The sequence below is a fragment of the Lipophrys pholis genome (assembly GCF_963383615.2).
Source record: "Lipophrys pholis genome assembly, chromosome: 7".
Classification (NCBI taxonomy): Eukaryota; Metazoa; Chordata; class Actinopteri; order Blenniiformes; family Blenniidae; genus Lipophrys; species Lipophrys pholis.
Window position 1 is genome coordinate 4,821,549 of NC_137638.1, and position 20,029 is coordinate 4,841,577.

The following is a 20,029-nucleotide window of genomic DNA, read 5'->3' on the forward strand; positions in this document are numbered from 1 at the left end:
GAAATGTTTCAGACGCCTACAGTTGGAATCTTTAGTTCCACACAGTGTTGTTAAATAAAGAGCCGACACAGACAGCAGTGATGTCATAGCAACTTGCTAATGTTATCAAATTCAACGTGCAGCATTTCCATGGAAAGCCCTACTTATTCCTGCAAAATGTTAGATAACCACACTGAGCACATAATACGACTGGAGTTCAAACTTTGCACTACTACAGAACACATTCCAAAAAGAAGACATAAGACAGGAGGCCGACAACCAAGAGCCATAACAGCAATAGCGTTCCTGTGATGCTATCCAATCCACAGAGCAATCACTTTTTTGAGGAAGGCCTTACTTCTGCAGAATGATAACAAAACACCAGGAACTCAATGTGATTTAAAAAAAAAAGAAAAAGAAAAATTGTGTCAGTGTTATCAGATTTAAAATGCCCAATCTTTGTTAGAGAAGGCCTCTGCTTAGGCCTGCAAAATGATCCAAACCACATATATATATATATATATATATATATATATATACACACACACACACACATATATAGAAAATGATGCTCTCCTCATGGAAGAAAGCCAGAAAGCGATGAACAACTGAAGTCATATCACACAAGAATGGAAAGACGCAAAGTGCTGACGCAGCACCCACTTTAATGGGCAATCGACCAAGATTGAAGATGTCACACAACAGCATAGCTCTGCTGTTTAACAGCCCGATCTCCACTTCTGCTTCCATACATGTTTTAAGGCTCCCACAAACCCATGATTTTCAGCCCCGTCTGAGGCTTTGTGCACAGTTCTAGGACGGCCAAGGTATTGGTCGTAAGCCCACGGCCACTATCGGACTGTGTCTGATATTTGTCGAGTCATAGCGGCAGCTGCGATCACGTCAGCGTAAACAAACTAAAATAAAATGCACTATGACATGATGTAGTTATCTACACGGCACTGGAATGCTAACGTAAAATGCTAGTACATGCTTACAAGTACTTATGTCAAGCTTTGAAAAATTGGCATCCCCAGTTTGCCTCTCCATGACCGCGTCCATGTTCTTCTCCAAACTCCACACATAAGAATACCACAGCGACGGGACTTCTGGCCATGTGTAGTGCCTTTAATTTTCCTGAATAGATGGCGCACACTTACGACGTCTTATTCTTGCGTAATCACGTCCAGTCGGTGCAGTTTCAGGTCTTACAGTCTGAAAAAGCGATTATTTGAATTCGTCGCGTACAGTCGTGAACAGTGCGAAGGCTTCGACGACCCAGGCGGTCGAAAATCGCGCCGTTAGTGGGAGCCATTAATCAAGAGGATTTGTCGGGTAGTACTCTTCAATCAACAGCCAGAAACTCAAGACAGGGGAACTTACTTGGGCAGAGTGCGTTGCAGGTGATCTTCTGCACGGACATGCCCTCGCAGAAAGCCCCGCCGTTGAGAGGCGCCGGATTGGTGCAGGTTCGAGATCGCTTCTGGATGCCCCGCCCACAGGGCACGTTACAGGCCGACCACTCTGTCCACAGCGACCAGCCGCCGTTCACTGCGGGGAAGCGCCACGGCATCAGAGATGAAGAGGTAGAGTGAAGTGCACAAGGCCGGTTACTTCTTGCAGAAGCCAGGCACGGTTAAATACTCTTAATAAGGCTTGTGGTTATTAATGATTATCAGGCTTCGAGGCACAGCGAGGCGACAATGCATAACAGCAGTAGCAGATTGAGCGGAGCATATTCACTCATACATGCTTCCCTCTTTCCTAATTGCCAGTTCAATGCTCCTTGCTCTTGGATTAAGATAAAGGCGTGGTACTGTGTGAAAGCAAAGAAAACAACCATTAAACGGAAACGCCATTTCTAATGGCGACGCCGACTCATACTGGTCGACAGGTTGGCGTTGTCCACTTAACGCTGTGACTGAAGCACTTTACTCCATGATCTCTCCGTCTAAGGCGAGTGTGGACGCTGAATGTTTAGCGGCGCTATCAACGCGGGGTGAACCCGCGTTTGTGGAGGGCCTCTGGCAAATAAATACTTAATAAGCAACAGTCCTTTTAAATGAGATTAAGACACAGTGGCTTATTTCCTTTCATAAAGTACACATTGATTTCAAATGAGAGGCAGTAAATTGAGTCTCTGAATAATGCATTCAATGGAATAAAGAGGAAACATTGTTCTTCTGTGGAAACACAGAGATGGGTCTCTTAATCACTTGTGGAAGGGGTGCAGGAAGCCAAACACATTGATCTGAAGTGCCATGTAAACACTGTGTCACTGCTCCGTAATGTCATGTAGCTGCGGATAATGGCAGCTGCCTGCACACGTACCGAAGACGATGACCGTGGCTGTGGCGCTGCGTCTGTTCGCCACGATGTTGCTGGCGAGGCAGGTGTAGTTGCCCGAGTCGGACAGACGCGCCTCGTTGATGATGAGGTTGTGGTCGGCTCGGGTGTCGATGTTGTCGTCTGTCAGCGAGCTTATCAGCTCTTCGTTTTTTAGCCATTCCACCTGCAAAAATGGACGAATACACAATCATTTCAGAGAATGGCTGCAACAAGAAATCTGACTTGTAATCACGTGATTCATCTAAGGCAGGGGCGTCAAACACATTTTAGTTCAGGGGCCACATACGGTCCAATTTCGTCTCGAGTGAGCCAGACCAGTAAAATAGTGGCATAATAACCTTTACATTTAAACTTTGCATTCTTATTCATTTATTGTTTGTGTCTTTATTTTAATAATCCAAGACAGCCTAACCTCTTCTAATAAACCAAGAGTTGGTGAAGATCATTCCTGCCTTAATGTGTTTTTCCTAAAAAAAGCATGTTTGATATGAAAAAACGTTTTCGGTCGGACGTCACCCCAACAGTTCGTGACCCTCAGTGAAAACATGTTGACAGGAGGTCAATCTACAACGGCTTGTCATTGGGTGTTAGCAGGCTGTCATTTCACCGGCTCAGCCCAACTCAGATTAAAGTGGGCCATGTGACTCCTGACAGAAATGAGTTTGACAGCCTCGCTCTAACGTGCAGTTGTCAAATATATGTAAAGGCATGAACCCCAAATTGCTCCCAATGGATGGGTTGAGCTTCTTGGATGGCAGCCGCCTCCATTGGTGTGTGAATGTGATTAACATTGTGAAGCGCTTCGGGGCTGCTCAAGCAGTGGAAAACTGAGGTAAGTAAAATCATTTCACTATTTTAATGCTATAGATTAGCATTAGCAAGTACAGTCTTGCATCTTCGAAGAGCTGAAAATGTATTGTTTTGAGATTTCTCAGACACAAACTGGCGCACTCAAATGTGATCTTTGTATGAAGTCCTTCGCTCTTTAAAACAGTCTGGTGCCACACAGATATGCTGGTCAGGCACACTTTACAACCACCCTGCTGATTAGCCCCAACCAGGCAGTGCAACCACCAACGCTAAAGTCATTAAGCAGTCAAAAGAAGCACTATAACCAATTACCAGCAGCAGAGAGGAAAACTAATTATGAATCACAAACTTAGCGATGCTTTACTGCTTCTACCCTGGTAAGGGAAGCTGCATCGCTGCGTTTGCAAATTACATTCATAGCGTGGCAAAATGGGCCGGGCTGATGGATTTATAGGAAGCGTGCAGGCACCCTTTGTAATAAACAGTACTCAGGCTGGATGCAAATTGGTGCCCGTGGGCTGCAAACACTGGGTAAATAGAAATGACACACAGACCAGAGGGATGATGGATTGCAGGTATATATTGACATGAATAAAAATGATAATGAACATCATAACACAGTAATAATCTCTCAGATTCTGTAGTTTTTCCACACTCAGTTGGACCAGCTCGTGCTCGTGGGCCCTGAAAACACAGGCCTCAAGGTGGAACTTTTTGAAAACGCTCGGGCTTCGTCGTTGTGTGAACGCACCAAAACAAGATTTTCTGGAAACACTCGGGACAGGTCTCTTCGTCGACGACAGAAACACTGAGCATGCGCGCCACCACAGCTTTGGTTAATAGTTCGTCTGCACATGTAGATGGACAATAACAAACACGACGGCCTCCAGAGTGTCATGACTCCCAGTCCATGTTCTCCTGGCACTTGGTAGTTGTGACATTGGCGAAGGTATGTGCTCTACCGAGTGTGGTTCTAGTTCTGTATTTATTTCTATGTTATCCTGGGTAATCTGCGATTTGAAAGAGGCAATTAACGGGTGGCATGAGTCTGCCCTTGCAGCGTTTGTGGGAGGGGAGGGCCACACTGCACATTAGCTGTCTGTCTGTAGCCACCAGTCCTTGGGTAATGATGAAAAAAAACAGCAAGCAAATGAGACGAGCGAGCGAGAGAGCGAGAGCGAGAGAGCGAGAGAGCGAGAGAGAGAGAGAGAGAGAGAGAGAGTGAGAGAGAGAGAGAGAGAGAGGGGCAAGCACAAAGAGAGGGACAGACAGAGGGAGGAGGAGGGTAGGGGGGAAAAAAGATGAAGGGACAAATACAAATTAGCCCGGCGAGTGTGTGGCAGAGGATGTGAGAAATGAATCGCCTAATTGGCACATTTGTTTCAATTAGGATGCGGTCATCAGTGTCAGCCTTGACGGAAGGGTTTCCAGGCGGGGCTTCCTCCCTGTGATTTCATTATTCGGATCTCCCCTGAAGGTCACCTCCTCCAAACCTCGGCGCAATGGCCAGGTTCACTCCACTCACACACACTCTGACGACGTTGGCTGATGATTAAGATGCTGAGTAATGTGGCAGTGGATGGGCAATTAGAGGACGGATGAGTGATGTAAACCGGGCGACACCGCAGTCATCATGAAGACTCATGAGGAGAGCGTTGATCAAGATTTCGCCATCTGACGCATATTGTTTCTAAGCTTGTGCGGCTCATCGCTCCACCGCTGGGTCTGATGGTCATTTGATGTCAAGGTGACAAAGGACAGAAGCATTTATCCAGAGAAACCCCCCCCCCCCCCAAAAAAACTCAACTGAGTCATGCTTTTGCTGTATTAAGGAGTAAATGAGAAGAGGTATCAGTTCTGTGTGGGTACAGTTAACGATAATTAACTGGGGAAACTGGGAAGAAATGGGACGAGCATGCCATTTGGAATAGTGATTACTCATGAAGTCCTCGCGCTTGTCAAAACTCCCCAGACTTCGTGTGACGAGCCTCTCAGTTGGCAAGCCGTTAAAAAAACAACAACCAAAGAAAAAACAGCAAGAATTTGTTACAAGCAGAAGGAACGTCTAATTTGACTTCAGGAGCACGATTCATTCGGTCGGTGTTGTTCATTGGGGCTGCTCCTTGCTGGGGTCGCCTCAGCGGATCTTGTAGCCTGCATGCTTGATTTGGCACGTTTGACTTCCTGACACGGTCACCCGTCGTAGTGGGATTTGAACCAGAAAGCCTATAAGTTTGCGTGTACTGCCCACTGATTTTCCTGTTCGGGATTTTAGTTCAACGGACACGTCGGTTGTCCCTTTTCATGTGAACATTACCAATCTCAACTGGAAAACTTTTTGATTTCCCAGCAACAGACGGATGCTGTATGCTTATAAACTGGAGTGACACCAAAAATGTTCTTGCATAAGCTCTTAGGCAAGATATATTAATATAAACGTTGCCCCACTTAAATAACACTGTCATTTCATAACCAAAGGCAACACTACGGCTGAAGTGGTTGTACAAGTCACTTAAGTGACTTAGTGCTTTGAGAACAAATATTTGTCAGACATCTAAACTTGGGGTCCTTCATGTTCTGGAACACCAAACTGGTATTTCTGACTTCAACGTAGCAGGACTATACAGAACTTACCTCAACATCTGCGTCGTGAAGACAACGGTCAGACAGTGTGAGGCGACATGATTCAAACATGTTCTCTCGTCCTTTGGACAGCGCTCAGTCGCCTGTGGCGACGCCCATGTGGGCGGCGGAACTTTATAATTGCCGAGCGTCTCATCAATGCAATTACATGGATTAAGCCTCTCCATCAGGCGTACTCTCTGGGGAGCGACGGAACGCCAGCGGGGGTCCGACTGAGCAGCATATCAAAAGTGACACCGCCGAGCACGGAGCTAATCCACCCCGCGGATCATCCTCCTGCAACCAATCGGCAGCACGTGTTAAAAGCAAAAAAGGTGTGCTTATTGTACCTAATACCGGGAGACGCTTTGAACCCAGCGGGGTTCAGCATGTTCATATGAACAGCACGCCCGGCAGCGGCAGGTAGAGTCGGAGGGGGAGCTATCTGCAGCTCAGCTGTGCTTTATCGCTCTGGAGGTTAATCAGAAAAGATACGGGGGAGAACACAAGGTGGGCCTGCCTCCCCCGTACGCCTCCCCTGTTGCTTCTCAAATGCCACACCTCCTCCCCTCCGCGCTTCGTGCCACTGCATTACTATTCCACCTCGCTCTTGTCTTATCTTAACGGAGTAAACACAGGGAGCGACCGGCGCCGAGCCCGGACTGGGAGGGATGTAATTGCTTGGCTTAATAATGAAGCTCATCATCTGCTCCCTGGGACACTTTCTCTGACCTATGAGGAAAACAACAGAGGAGCGAGATTTGAAAGTGGTAACAAGTACAGGGCCAGCAGGAGGTGGGACGGAGTTAAATGCAAACTTGTTTTTGGAGTAGCATTGCAATGTCTTCGTGAAGCCCGACAGCGAGCGGCTTGTATCGCAGTGCAGAAGCATTTAGTGAATTCCCCTTTGTACCTTCGCCCGGCCTGTCTACCTGAGCTACTGTAGATCAAGGGGATTCATCTTGGATTAAAGGCTTTCATTCAGCGATGTAGAAAATTGGCTTCCAGTTTGGTTGTTCATTTCACACTTTCTCTCAGACTAACCTCTCAAAAGAAACTCATTATACAGGCTTCTCATGGACTCCTTTCTTGACGAATTAAAAGATCTGCTCTGCTCTCACACCCCTTGATATATTGTGAAGTGAAAGTAGCGGATTGGTTTTGGGTTGGAAAGCACCGAAACCAAATTACAAATAAGAAGCTTCTACGTTATAAAGAAAAAAACCAAAAAAAAAACACAAGCAAATCTGCTCTTTTGATATGAGGAATCAAAGTATTATTGAAGCAAAACACTTCAAAATTTGCAAAGTGCAACAGATGTTCACTCACCTATGAAACAACTTTAAATTCAGAGTGAGTGCAGATGAGTGCTTGGATGGATGAATGGATGTCTGAAGATGTCTGGGTATTAAAGTCTGTCTCAGTTTCTTTCACAAAAAAACCCCGCAAAAAATAAAAACCCAACCTTTGAACAACTTAGTTGACAATAGCGACTGATTGAAGAGCATTTAAAGTAGTCCAAAGAATAGACAATTAGTATAATTGTGTTCTTTTCAGGAGACTCTGTTTTGGTCCACATTGTACGTTTTAAATTTCACACATTCCGAGAAAAAAGAAGTTTAAAATAAACCAAAAAATGTTGAAGGTTGGTTTCCTGACATTAATCTACAGACGAGGTCTACAGACTTCGTGCCTCGTGTCGCTCTTTAACTCTTCCCCAGACGTCCCATGATTCTTTTCACCTCTGTCATACGTAAAAGAGACTTGGATTCTCTAGATCAGGTGTGAATGATACATTTTCTTCTTGATCACCTAAAGATTTGAGCTGATGGAAGAGGGAGCAATCATGATATTAGACTTTTTAAGCTCAGACTTTTTGAAGTAGACACTCAAATAATAACGCTCATATATACGGAATATTGTTTAAGATAGTGTACAACACAATGTGATCTACTCCCTCTTGGAACACTGGCGTTGTCTATGATTGTGTCTTTTCTGCACCGAGAGACATTTCTTCAGCTGGCCCTCCACAACTTTTCTTTACAGTAGTTATACTAAATTATATTCTTATTGATCAATCATATTTCATGGGGCTTTTTTTTTTTTTTTTAAGTTCGCCTTCTGTATTCAAAGAGAAAAGTACTATATATACTGCAATGAAGTAATACCTACAACTCAAAAGCAAATCTTTTCACATCCCTTCAGTCGTCTGGTGAATCAATATGAGAAAATAAGCATGACTGCGGCTTTGAGGTTGTTTTAGACAAACATCTTGAATGTCCTCGCTGCTTTAGACACGCGATGACATCAGCCCTAGTGCCGTACGGATCTCAAAGACAGGCCTTTCGTCAGTCTGAGTTTTCTCCGTACTGAATGTGTTCTTGAGTAGTGCTCTGTCACTTCAGCTCAGGAATGTGCTGCCGCGTGCCTCACAACTTCGCTTTTGCTTCGGTTGCTGTGGCACCGGGTGCAGAAGTGATTTGGAGACCCGTGACTTGAAGTTACTGCGAGCAGACAGCCAGCGGAGACCGTGGATGGCAGGGCAGGAACGGCTGCTCAGAGGAGCAAGTGAAAGTGGAATTTTTTTTTTTTCTATGTTTTTTTTTTTTTCATTGGTGATCTAAGAAACAATGCAACCTGAAGCAATCATTTCAATGAGACAAAACAACAGTCATTTTGCTAAATCAAGGACAATATATTCCAAGCAAGTTTTCCCGATTTCTTCCAGCCTATTTAGTTTAGCAGTACAGTGTTTGCACCACAGGGTGGTGTATTGAGTCACGCAAAGAAGCAGCAGGCAGTTAAAAGAGTTAATCCAACAACGGTTGAATGTAAAAACAATCTACCAATAAAATAAACCCCAGGATAAATGTATCACAACAAAAAAACATCTAAAACAGGGTTCAAGAGCTGACACGACACAATACTTATTTTCAAATGACCAAATTAACATTGTTATTGTAACAGAGCCAATTGAATCCAATGTCACGAATCTGATTCCACATAATACAGTGAACCTTGGTCTAAGGCCCCGTTTATATGACAGTTTTTAAGTGAAAACTTAAAAATGTCAGTACATTTTTGGTGTCTGTCCATATTCCATAGTCCATATTCTCCTGGGACTTGTAGTTTTTGTATTACGGTGACTGTCAACTATGTAACTACCAACAACCAACAGCACTAACTCGCCTGACATGGTAACTACATCCCCAATTTAAACAAAATTCATTTTATGAATATTTTTAGTTACGCAATATCCTACTGATTCTTTTTCAAATAACTGCACAAAAACCGGATTCATCGTTTGGTTTTGCTAGTTTCTTATCTGTACGGGAGGAAACCTCCTGAATATTTATTCTGTACGACAAGCTAGACGATATACTAACACTCAGCACAGTTAAAGATGAAAATTCATTTGTGCTGATAATCATGGTTGTGTGTGTTTGCAACTCAATTTTCTACCCATTTTGACTAAAATAACTGAAGAAAATGCATAAACAGCAATCAGACAGGCCAAACAGCACTAAATGGCCAACACAATCCAATTTAACAAAAGCACAAATTGCAATGAAATAATCAAAATTGAATTAGCTTCAAAATAAAAAAAACTAAATACTGGTAGAAAAATAACAAAAAACAGAAACAATGTGAAAACCTGTTAGCTAAGCACAAAATGTGAAATAAAATTAAAGATTGACAGACCACCATGCTTTGTACAGGAGAGTTTTTAGCCAAGCACTCAGGGTTATTGTAGTTATGAAAGTTCTGTTTCATAACAGCATCCAATATACTTTGTTTGTGTCCTGATGGTCCAATGATTAAAATGCCAAAGTGAACACAAAGAGAACTATACTCAAATGCAATATTGTTTTTTTCTTTTGGTCTAGACCAGGAAACTAGGCCACATGTGTAAACACAGTCAGAGAGAGACATGTTTGAGAAGAAAATGAAAATTATAATCAGCAAAGATCAATTCGTACCCGGCAAACACTGTCCACTTATTTATCCGAGCTCTGCCTTCAGCGGAATAAAAGCAGCAATACAAATGACGTTTGATTAAACATTGTGTACAACGATTTGACAAATAAGTCTAGATTGTTGAAATATTCCACACAAAAACAAGCCAAAGGAGGACTATCACCAAAACACGACATACAGGGAACAATGGGAAGTTTTTACAGAATGTTAGATTTCTTGCTGGGAACAGTGGAAGTCGAAATCGAACCACCAAACTTCAGCTTACAAACTTACAAAAAACTGAACTAACCTCAAGACCGCGACTGCAGTCAAAATCACACACTCTTACCTTTACATCTCCGGGCAATTCAGACCCTGTTTACACCACAACGTTGGATATTTAAAAGTATTTAAAAAGTCCAACAACTTTTCATGCAAACGCCACAGCATCACCTAAAGCGTGATACAATATTCCATACGCGAACAATTTGCGAAGGCAATGCATTGTCGCGAACCGCCTTCATTTTTGGGATTTTCTGTGAAATGTGTGAAATATTCATATTCAATTACAATATAATTCACAATTATAGTTTCCAAAACAACTTCAAAAGTCCAACATTTCCAGCCAACAGCAACACAAAACACAATAAATATTCTCAAAATTGGGTCTTGCAAAAGTGATCCTGGATTGGCAATGAGAGGTGACTTCCAGTTTCCTTCCTGTCGTGCTTCCACGGTGCAGGATACTTCCCCGCCTGGTTTCCGGTCCCGGCTTAAATAAACCGTTGTAACCACACGACACAAAATGATCCCTCTGTGAGTGACTGGAGACTCATTAGCTCCCCGTGACATCCTTGCTGACGAGGGCTTATTTCCAAACAAAGTGTAACCGCAGGCTGTGGCTCTCGTGTTTGCCCGTGAAACCTCACCCCACCACACTCCTGGACGCCGCCTCAATATTTCATGGGCGGGGTGTGCTGGAATTGACTGGGCTTGTGGATGTCTGCCCCGCGCTCTCTACATTATTCACTCCCTTCTCTTGTGGCGGGGCTCCTTTGTGTTGACAAAGGGCTAGATGGGAGATTGCGATTCAGTCTGCGCCCGCTCAGATTCAACTATTTTTATCCCCGCTTGTGGACTCTGGAATGACATCACTATTCCATTTTCATGTTGAATCTTTTATACAGTGAGGGGCCCCGAGGTTGACCTCCACCTAAATCTGTTCACTGCACACATAATTTACGCATTCGCTGTTCAAGCCGATTGTCATCACGCCAGATGTGGCACCAGAAAAAAGTGCATTCATAAAGGAAAGTGTGCTGGGCGCCATCTTGTTGAACCAGACAGCGACATTCTATATTTGCCCTGAAAAGTAAGACTCAAACTGAGAGAGACATCTGTCCTCCGTCTCGCCGGCAGCCAGGGGTTGGATTGCCACGAGGCATGATTTAAATGCTAAAAACAATGAGTACAGCACACAATGAACTTTTTCATGCAGCCAGTGTGGAATCCTGTATTTCTAGCACAGGAAATTCATACCTTGCAGGTTTGGTTTGATTAAGAGAAACGTACATCCACATACTTGTGTTGGAATACTAACAGGAGTGAAGACGCACCATCCATCCATCTTTACGATGGACTTTCTCCAGAGAATCACAGGGAGCCGGAGCCAATCTAACCCAAACAGGTCCATCACATCACAGTTCGGCCCTGTTTACACACAAATGATCTGGGATTGTGTTTTTTTTTTTCATTCATAATACAGAAAAGTTTCTCGTCCACTGAAAAGGCTGACATCTCAATGACAGATCACTGGTTTCTTTCTTTATTTGTTTGTGTTTCAGGGACAATGTACAAAAAATGTTAATCTTCAAAAAAAGATTCTTTATACCAGATTTACCCTCAGCTAGTTTCCATCTGCAGTCCCTGGGCAGCCACACAAAATAATAATACATATTACACATATAGCCCACAATAAAAATTTGTAACATTAAGATATATCACCTGGGTTCATTAAATTCATGCAGAATACTAAAAGTCTTATGCAATACATAATACAAACGAGCAGGAACACAACATTACAATATGCATTATAGATATAACCTACAGTAAAATTAGTAACATAATTATTAACATTAGCAATAACCTTTAAAATTCATCACCCGGATTCCTAAAATTCATACATACAAAATTACATTATACAACAATGCAATGGACAATTTAAATAGACTAATGCTGACACAGCTGGTTTCCCCTGACGTGACTTTTTTTTAGGTTTCGAGAAAAGGAGTTCCAGTCAACAGACAACTTTAGTCTGTGCTGTGTTTTTATAATCCGCTCATGTATTCATGCTCGCAGAAAACATTACAACGTTACCATTCAAGAATCAGATCGATTGAATACTAGTACATACGCAAATTCAGGCCCATTTTACCCGAAAACGTTTTCAGGTGAAAATGGAATATTGACGTTTTAGTTGTGGGTTTACGGGACTGAAAGCCACTGAAAACACAACTTTTTGAAAATGCTCGGACTCCGCCTCGTTGAAACGTTGATACGGCCCATGCGCACTACGTTCCTAGTAATTTCTTCTGCCCATGCGAGGGAAGGATTCATTCAATTCGTCTGCACACGGTCACACAAACTACTGAGTACAATGTCAGTGCGCATTAGGGAAAATTGTGTTTTCTCTCTTTACATGGAAGTGGACTTTAGAAATCTGCTTACAAAATGTGCCATTGTCAGAGACTTTCAACGTAGTTGTCATGTCAACCAACAGCCATAACTCAACAAGGATTTGGCCGTAGGCCCCATTTACGTGACGTTTCAAGTGAAAACACATCGTCTTTATCATCGGCAATGTTTTGAAAACCTCGTCCGTTTCCATGGAAATGCTGAACACAATGTAGTTAGCATTCATTACGGCAGGGGTGCGCATGCACTGGAGAAAAGTTTCGTTCACGAAACTGCAACTTTTCGTTAATCTCCGTTTTCAATAAGTTGCATTTTCAGCAGGTCCGAGCAGGGTTGTCGGGTGAGCGGACACCTAAAACACGATGAAAGTTTTCCATTTTTGCTTCATTGCCACTCATTACCCTAACAAGCATGTCTTCACATTTGGGGAGAAAACCAAACCACTGGCACTTACAAGGAAACAAGAACATTATGAAATCTTCGCCCTGGTCTGGAAGTGAAGACAAGTCCACCAGCGCAGGATCAACCACCCAGAAGTCTTCTATACTCACCTTATCCAGACTAATGATGGGCCATCACCAATTAACCCAAGGCAACAAGATTGTTTTCAAATTGTGCACAATTAACTGGAGAATCACCATGCAGACACACAGAGAAGACCAAACTAAAGACATAAAAGTCCCATCCGCCAGGACACTCAAATCAGGAACCATCTCGCTGTGATGTGACAGGAACAACCGCTGTACCACTGTGCAGCACACCAGAGATGTCTACAGCCACCAAACACAGGATGTGACAGACATGGAAACCGGGACTGCTGACTTATTTATGAGCTCCTGCTGAGGTACGCTGCACTGTTGTGGAAGTCATTAAGTCCTGGCATATTAGGAAAAATCCAGAAGGAATTAAACATGCTGTCCATTTACATAATTTATCCCGATGTAAACCGGACTAACATGCAATCCTTTCTTATGAATTTAGTTTGATTTGAGACAGGATGACAGGAAGTACAGTCATCTATTTATCCATCTTTAAAAAAAATAAAAATACAGTAGCATATTTGGATGCTACAACCTATTCGAGAGCAACAGATTCTTCCCATATTGGGCAAAGAGTTTCACACCTACACTCAGCTTCACGCCACTAATAAAAAATAGAACTACACCCGGTAGAGCGGAGACCTTTGCCAACGCCACATTTGTTTGCGGAACCGAGTTAGCATCGCTTGCTTGATAGCCGTTAGCTCAAATTGATACTAACTAGGTAGGTCAGGTAGCTACATCACTGTGTGAAACACTGAGCAGGGATCGTCTCCATGGCAACAGACGCTGATCTCTTTTTGACCTCCTTCATGAGGTGCCCCTCTCATCCGCTTTGTATGGGAATGTTTTCTGCATTTTTGGGGGATTTATTCGGAAATCGTTAGCCAAAATCATCTGGTCAATTGGTCCAAGGATGATGACAAATAATCCCTGAAAATTTCATGCAATTCGGGTGAGTAGTTTTTGTGAAAAGTTGGTAAAATACATACATACAAACCAATAAATTAATAAACAAATAAAAACATGCAGACGAACCAAAAACCTTCACGGTCAATTTTCGTTGGTCACCCAACTGTTGGCTGAGGTAATTAAGACACTGTGGGGCAAACAAGAAGACAGTATACAGGAGGTACATAAAGAACATGATACTGAGGTAAACGTGCTAACCATTGCCCTCCATTATACTACGCAAACGAGAGCCTGTGTGTCGACTTAAACTTATAGTTGACAGTCACCGTAATAACAATCCAACTTGGTGGTCTGTCAATACGAATGTCTGTGTTCTCCTATTGTTAATGTTTATAGCGTATTATTCTCGTATCTCTGGTTTCATGGCAAAAACATCCAACAGTGTCGGCTTGTGGCCTGGCAGGCTAACTACATTATTTTCAGTGTTTCTGCCATTTCCGTGTAATCGGACATCGTTTTCAAAACGTTGTCGTATAAATGGGAAACTTTTCTGAAACAAAACCCCGAAATCGATGCGTTTTCGCTTGAAACCTTGTCATGTAAATGTGGCCTTAATGGTTGGCCACGAGATGTTCTTTGACCAGATTCCCTTGTTTCTGTCTCTTCTTGCTCAGCGTTCGACCTCAGACACTCCCATATAGCAAGTGGGTGGTCATATGGGGCAGGAGAGCTCCATTTGATTGGCCCTGGACATGCAGAGTGTGGATGCACAGTACGTGCAAACAATGAAATGATATTTTGCCATGTGACGGTCATAGAGCAATAAACTTACAGTATCCTGTAACATCAATGCACAAACACACATTTTCTCACTCCATTAGCCGATCAACATAACCACTTCTTTCACAACACAGTCCATCAGTCATGCTGTGATCTTCCCTGCCTGCACCGAGTTAAACATCTCTGAAGAAGAGTGTTCGTCTTCATTAAAAGGGGAGACTGTGTCACTGGAGTCGTGGGAGTGAGATCACTTAATGGAGTCGTGGAGATCGTGCAAGTCGCCACAGCGAAAATGCAGAAACTGCAGGAAACAGTGGGGAGAAGGAAACAAGGTGAGAATGTCTGCATTCACAGAATACCACTGGGTGTCAGGGGGCAGCGGTGGTGTGAGACAGCTTGTACAGGAGTTGTCTCAGACTAATGTCAGATTAACATCTCTTTTGGATTTTCCCTACGAGTATGGATTTGTATCAAATTCTGACATTAACAGCAATATATGTATCTGTCCACAAGGGGCGCACTCTAGTCTGTAATGTGTGGTGAGTCCATTCAGGTGATCAGGATTGGCCAAGTGTTTTATGTGTTTGGAGATGTAAGTAGTAGGGATGCACCAATATCACTTTTTAAAGGAGGAGTAGAAGTATGAGTACTAAACTTTAGCTACTTGCCAATACCGAGCACCGGTATGAATATTTATTGAATGCCCACTAAGTGCTCTCTTGCCAACGTATGAGTACGAGTACTTCGTGCAGTCTTGGAGCTGATGTCGGTATCGGCAACAGTGCATCCTTCGTAAATCCTGAAATAAAAATCCACTGTGATCTGTAAGTTGTAAAGCACACGAGATCAAATTACGCCATCCATGGCTCCTGAAGTAAAATGCTCTAAATCCAAGATTAGTGCTAAAGTGAGAGTGTGCAATTGTGCCTTGTAACCTTCGTTAGCTGGGATTGGCTCCTTTACCTGGAAAAGGACTAGGATGGCTCTAATCATAGAAACTCAAGGAAAAAAATATCCAGAGAATTAGTGTTTTAACGCAAACAGGCACATCTTGCAGTTGCTTGACTTTTTGTCACCCACATGTGGAATCCACACAGCTTGTTTGTGTGTCCGAGATACTAATGTGTGACTGTTTTCAATTCATATCAACGTTCAGATCTGATGAGGAGCCAATAAAAGATTGGGAAAACAAATTCTGGCTGCAGGTAATATATTTGGGTGATTGAACTGATTGATGTTGATTTCACATGAGAGATGGAGTTTTATTCCGTCTCATGCTCTTCAAACTGGTTTAAGGTGGACAGGATTCGATTAGAAAATGGTGATAAGATCAAACCTGCTTCCCCCAAGGGCAAGGAGCTTTTTTTAAGGGAACTGAACTGTTCTACCTTCATTAAATCAAGAACTTATTCTAGGAAGTCGGTTTCCTCCTCCTTGGTGAAGTCCTTCCCGAAAGGTCAGCAACTTTCCCTCACAGGTCAATTAGTTTCCTGATTGTTGACAAGTTCTTTTTTCAAAGACCTGCTGCGCCAAACCATTTCTGTTAATAAAATGGATGTTCATTGTTTTGTGTACTTGAAAATGTTATAAAAGGTTTATCTTTCTGATCTTCTCTGGAAAAGGTTTTTAGGCCCGTTGACACAGCAAGGTAGGTGGCAAACGCAAAACTTGCATTTTGGGTGTCCATTGACACGACAATGGTGCTCAGAGAGACTGAAAACACATCTTTTTGGAAAAAGCTTCCAAGGTGGAACTGTCGAAACTGACACTTTCTGGAAAAGCTCAGGCTCTGTCCCGAGTAGAGGAGTAGAAGCGCTGCCTCTGGGTATGGGTACCATGGGCCGTAGTAAATAGTTGTTGTGCACGTGCTCAGTAAGGACAATAAGAACAATGTTTTCCTCCAGAGTGTCACGACTTCCAGTCCATATTCTCCTGGGACTTGGTAGTTTTACAGTCCACAGTCACAATAATAACAATCCAACTTAGTCATCTGTCCATATAAAAGTCTGTCTCCTCCCAGCGTGAATGTTTACTTTTTATCATATTTGTCAATGACATCTGATGACAGTTACGGGAGCTGTCTAATTACGGTTAATCCATTATAATCAAAATACACCTACACACTGATGAGTTTTTGAGTCTCACACTGTTAAATAATATCTCTCAATGCACATTTATTTTTTTCTACTTCTATGGTGAATACTTGACATGTCAACCATATTCACAAAATATGAACCCAGGTTTTCAGGGGCTTCGATACCCACCCATTGCTCTGTCTTAAGTTTAAATTATGATACTGACTAGGAGTTCACCAAGTCGCTACACATTACATCACATTTATAGTAGTAATGCTCGGTTCAACCACCTAATCTTTTTCACACTAAATTATATCAACGGTTGTTTGTATCTGTATACACAATGAAAACGAACAAACTAACTGCTAATAGTTTTATCGCATATACTTTAAAAGAACTAATTATTTGCTCTTAAGGAGGGTACCTTTGAAAACCAATGGCACGGATCGTCACAAAAGCACAATAACTTGACAGCTAAAACTAAGTCCCAAGAAAGCGCCAGTATTAATCATGGCAGAGCAACCCAAAAAAAACTAATAAAAAAAACTATCAATATACAGAATATCAAAACGTTTACTTCTGGGAATAAATATCTTCAAACCACACAGATTTATATTCCTCGAGCACTTTCAAGAACTCAAACAAAAAAAACTGTTTCTCTTGCAGTTTTTAAGCCGCTTCGTTCATTTCAAGCTATATGATACAAAAGCGGGGCTGTATTGTTGCTCTTATCTTCAAATGTCAGGTCCTGCGAGTCACTGTAACCCACCGTGCCAATTTAACAGTCACAATACAGGCCTGCAACGCTCCCGCAGAAGATCTGAGACACAGGTCACATTAAAGCCACAGATTATAAAGAATTCAGCTCAATATATGATCAACACCACAGAAAGACCAGGTTGGGAGAAGAAATGAACTTCGAGCATGAAAAAAAAAAGAAAAAGAGCCTCATGAATGATTTCTCAGACACATCTGGAGTCCATGTTGCAACCATTGAACACAGAGATGAAATTCTGTTTCATGACTTTCACATGTCTTCATGTGAAAGACGTGAAAAACAGCCGTCAATACATCAAACAAATCACCCGAGTAAAGAATGAACCAGGAATACGTGGCCTGAGATTAATGCTGGGATAGAAGTCTCACAATAACAGTTTTTGATCCACAGGTGTGTCTTCTTTTGTGTCTTTATAAAATCCAGAACAGAATTTAACATAGCAAGCTGTGAACCACCACAATCCGTCACATTGAATTCTCAACGTGCTGCTTATTGGATGGGAATTCATTTTCCAAACGCAGACTCGGACGCACAGCTTTCCCACATTAGGCTCCTCTCATGAAGAACCAGTTCAGGAGGCAAACAAAGGCCCGATTGAAAATGCATAATATTTGCGTTTTCGTTTCAGAAATACTTTTTGTTTACACAGCAAAGTGAAAACAGGACCCTTATTCTCTGCTTCGAATGTCAAGCTTCAAACTTTGCTATTTATAAGGCCTATAGTTCAGACTGGCTCACATCACGTTTAGGCTGAACTCACTCAATGCGCCGAGCTTCCTTATTTACTCTCCAATCATTTCTATATATTATATTACATACTACTCCATATCATGAACACAAAGTGTCTCGCCCCTGCAGTGTTGTGCTCTCTCGTCTTCGTCCTCTTTAGTTATAGCATCCGAGATATCTCTTCGCTGTGGAGCTCAGAGTTTGTGGTCGTCTCTTCCTACAGCCTTCAGTCATCAACAAGTTGGATTGTTTGACTGTCTGGTTTTCTCTTGTTTGTTTGTCGTCTCTCCAGTTCTGTTCAGCAGCAAGACATAAGACGAACCGGATATTTACTCTGTGAAAGGAGGAGATGGGAATCCCCCTCTTGATTCCATCTCTATATGTCTGGTATGACTTTCTCTTTATTTTTTTTTCTTGACCACAACTCGTCGAGGCAAATGTTCGCCCCTCTTTTCCATGATTCCTGACCATGTGGAAATGTTGGGTTGCGTACCCTTTATATAAAGCGAGAAAACTTATTGGGTGAAACTTTACTTAAATTTAATTTGTGGCTTCATCCATTTTTTAGCCAGGTTTCAGCTTAGACTGCGTGCTACATGTGTGATCTTATATATTTGTAAGTGAAGGCTTTTATTAAAATTTATGTCGCGAACCGTCTTCTTCATCTGAAGGTTGCTACCTTGCTCTGGAGCCAGCACTTTCGTTTCTAAATATTTATGTGCACTTATCGCCGGCATCTCAACAACTATATCAATCTCTTAAAGGTCAGAGCGAGTAGCGCTGAAGGTAGAATCGACTGTCTGTGTGGCACAGGGTTACTCTCACGGAATAAAGATGGCTGCTGCGATGCAGATCTTTTTCCTGCTCTGTGGGAGTATAAGCTTCTCCTCTTTCAGCAGAGGAGGAGCAGCGGCCTTACCTCCGCTGGAGGCACTCCCTCCGGAGGGCGGCAGTGCAGAACGATCATCCCGTTGATTGGCACCTCCTTCCCCTGGGGGTCCTGCTCAAAGTTTTTCCTCAGGTCTGTGAGGGGAGATAAGAGGCGGTCGTCAGGTGTCAAGTGTCACGGTCAGCCTGGTCTCAATCCCCCCACCCTCAGCCCCACCCCGCCCACCCACCACCTCCTGGCTCTGCACGCAACGACCTTCAAAATCAAAACCCGCTACACGATCGCGTGGGACGGAGAGGATCCGATCGCCCTGCGCTGGGTTATCTGTTGACAAGGTGGATTGAAGGATACAATGGATACAGGAGGATCGCTCTGATCGTTCTGGGCATCCATGTGCATACAGTAGTGACGGAGCCCATTTGGCCTATTTCTAAAAAAAAAAAATGTCTTTCATCGCTTACTTTCCTGCAGCTACCCATTGAAAACCTTAAAAAAATGGCTGCTTTTTGAGGTAGAATATGACTCTGCTTCTGAAATATTTGAATCGGTTAAGAATGGGTTTCATGCTCCGTTAGGATCGGACCACAGGGAGGAAACTGCTCAGAGCGTCTCGTTCAAAAGCGCAGTTCTGCTGGCGAGGAAGTACGTACAGTCGATTCAAATGCAATGTTATTCTAACCCGAAATCCTGTCGTCGTCTGCAAAGTCAAATTATTTTATGTCATCAGAGGACAAGAGAAGATCTTCTTGCTCGCCTGCTGTGGAACAAGACTTGATTTCTCTGTGCTTTCAGTCACTATGACATAAGAGCAAATTCATCACAGAGGAGGGCTTCTAGATAACCTCAAACCCCCTCGAGCAGCAGTATTGGTTTTGGACAGCAAGTGCCTGCGAGTAGCTGATTGTGTCTAACTTGA

At 42.9% G+C, this 20,029-nt stretch overlaps 1 protein-coding gene across 2 annotated transcripts in view; it reads right to left on the minus strand.

Moving 5' to 3' along the window:
• The window catches only part of unc5db (unc-5 netrin receptor Db), a 261,092-nt gene that overhangs the window by 90,326 nt on the left and 150,737 nt on the right, over positions 1–20,029 (minus strand). For both annotated transcript variants that reach the window (XM_080468237.1, XM_080468236.1), the window contains exons 4-6: positions 19,144–19,247; positions 2,311–2,491; positions 1,363–1,530 (exon numbers count right to left, since the gene is read on the minus strand). In XM_080468237.1, coding sequence (XP_080324363.1) covers positions 1,363–1,530; positions 2,311–2,491; positions 19,144–19,247 — 453 coding nt within the window. The remainder of the gene's footprint in view (positions 1–1,362; positions 1,531–2,310; positions 2,492–19,143; positions 19,248–20,029) is intronic.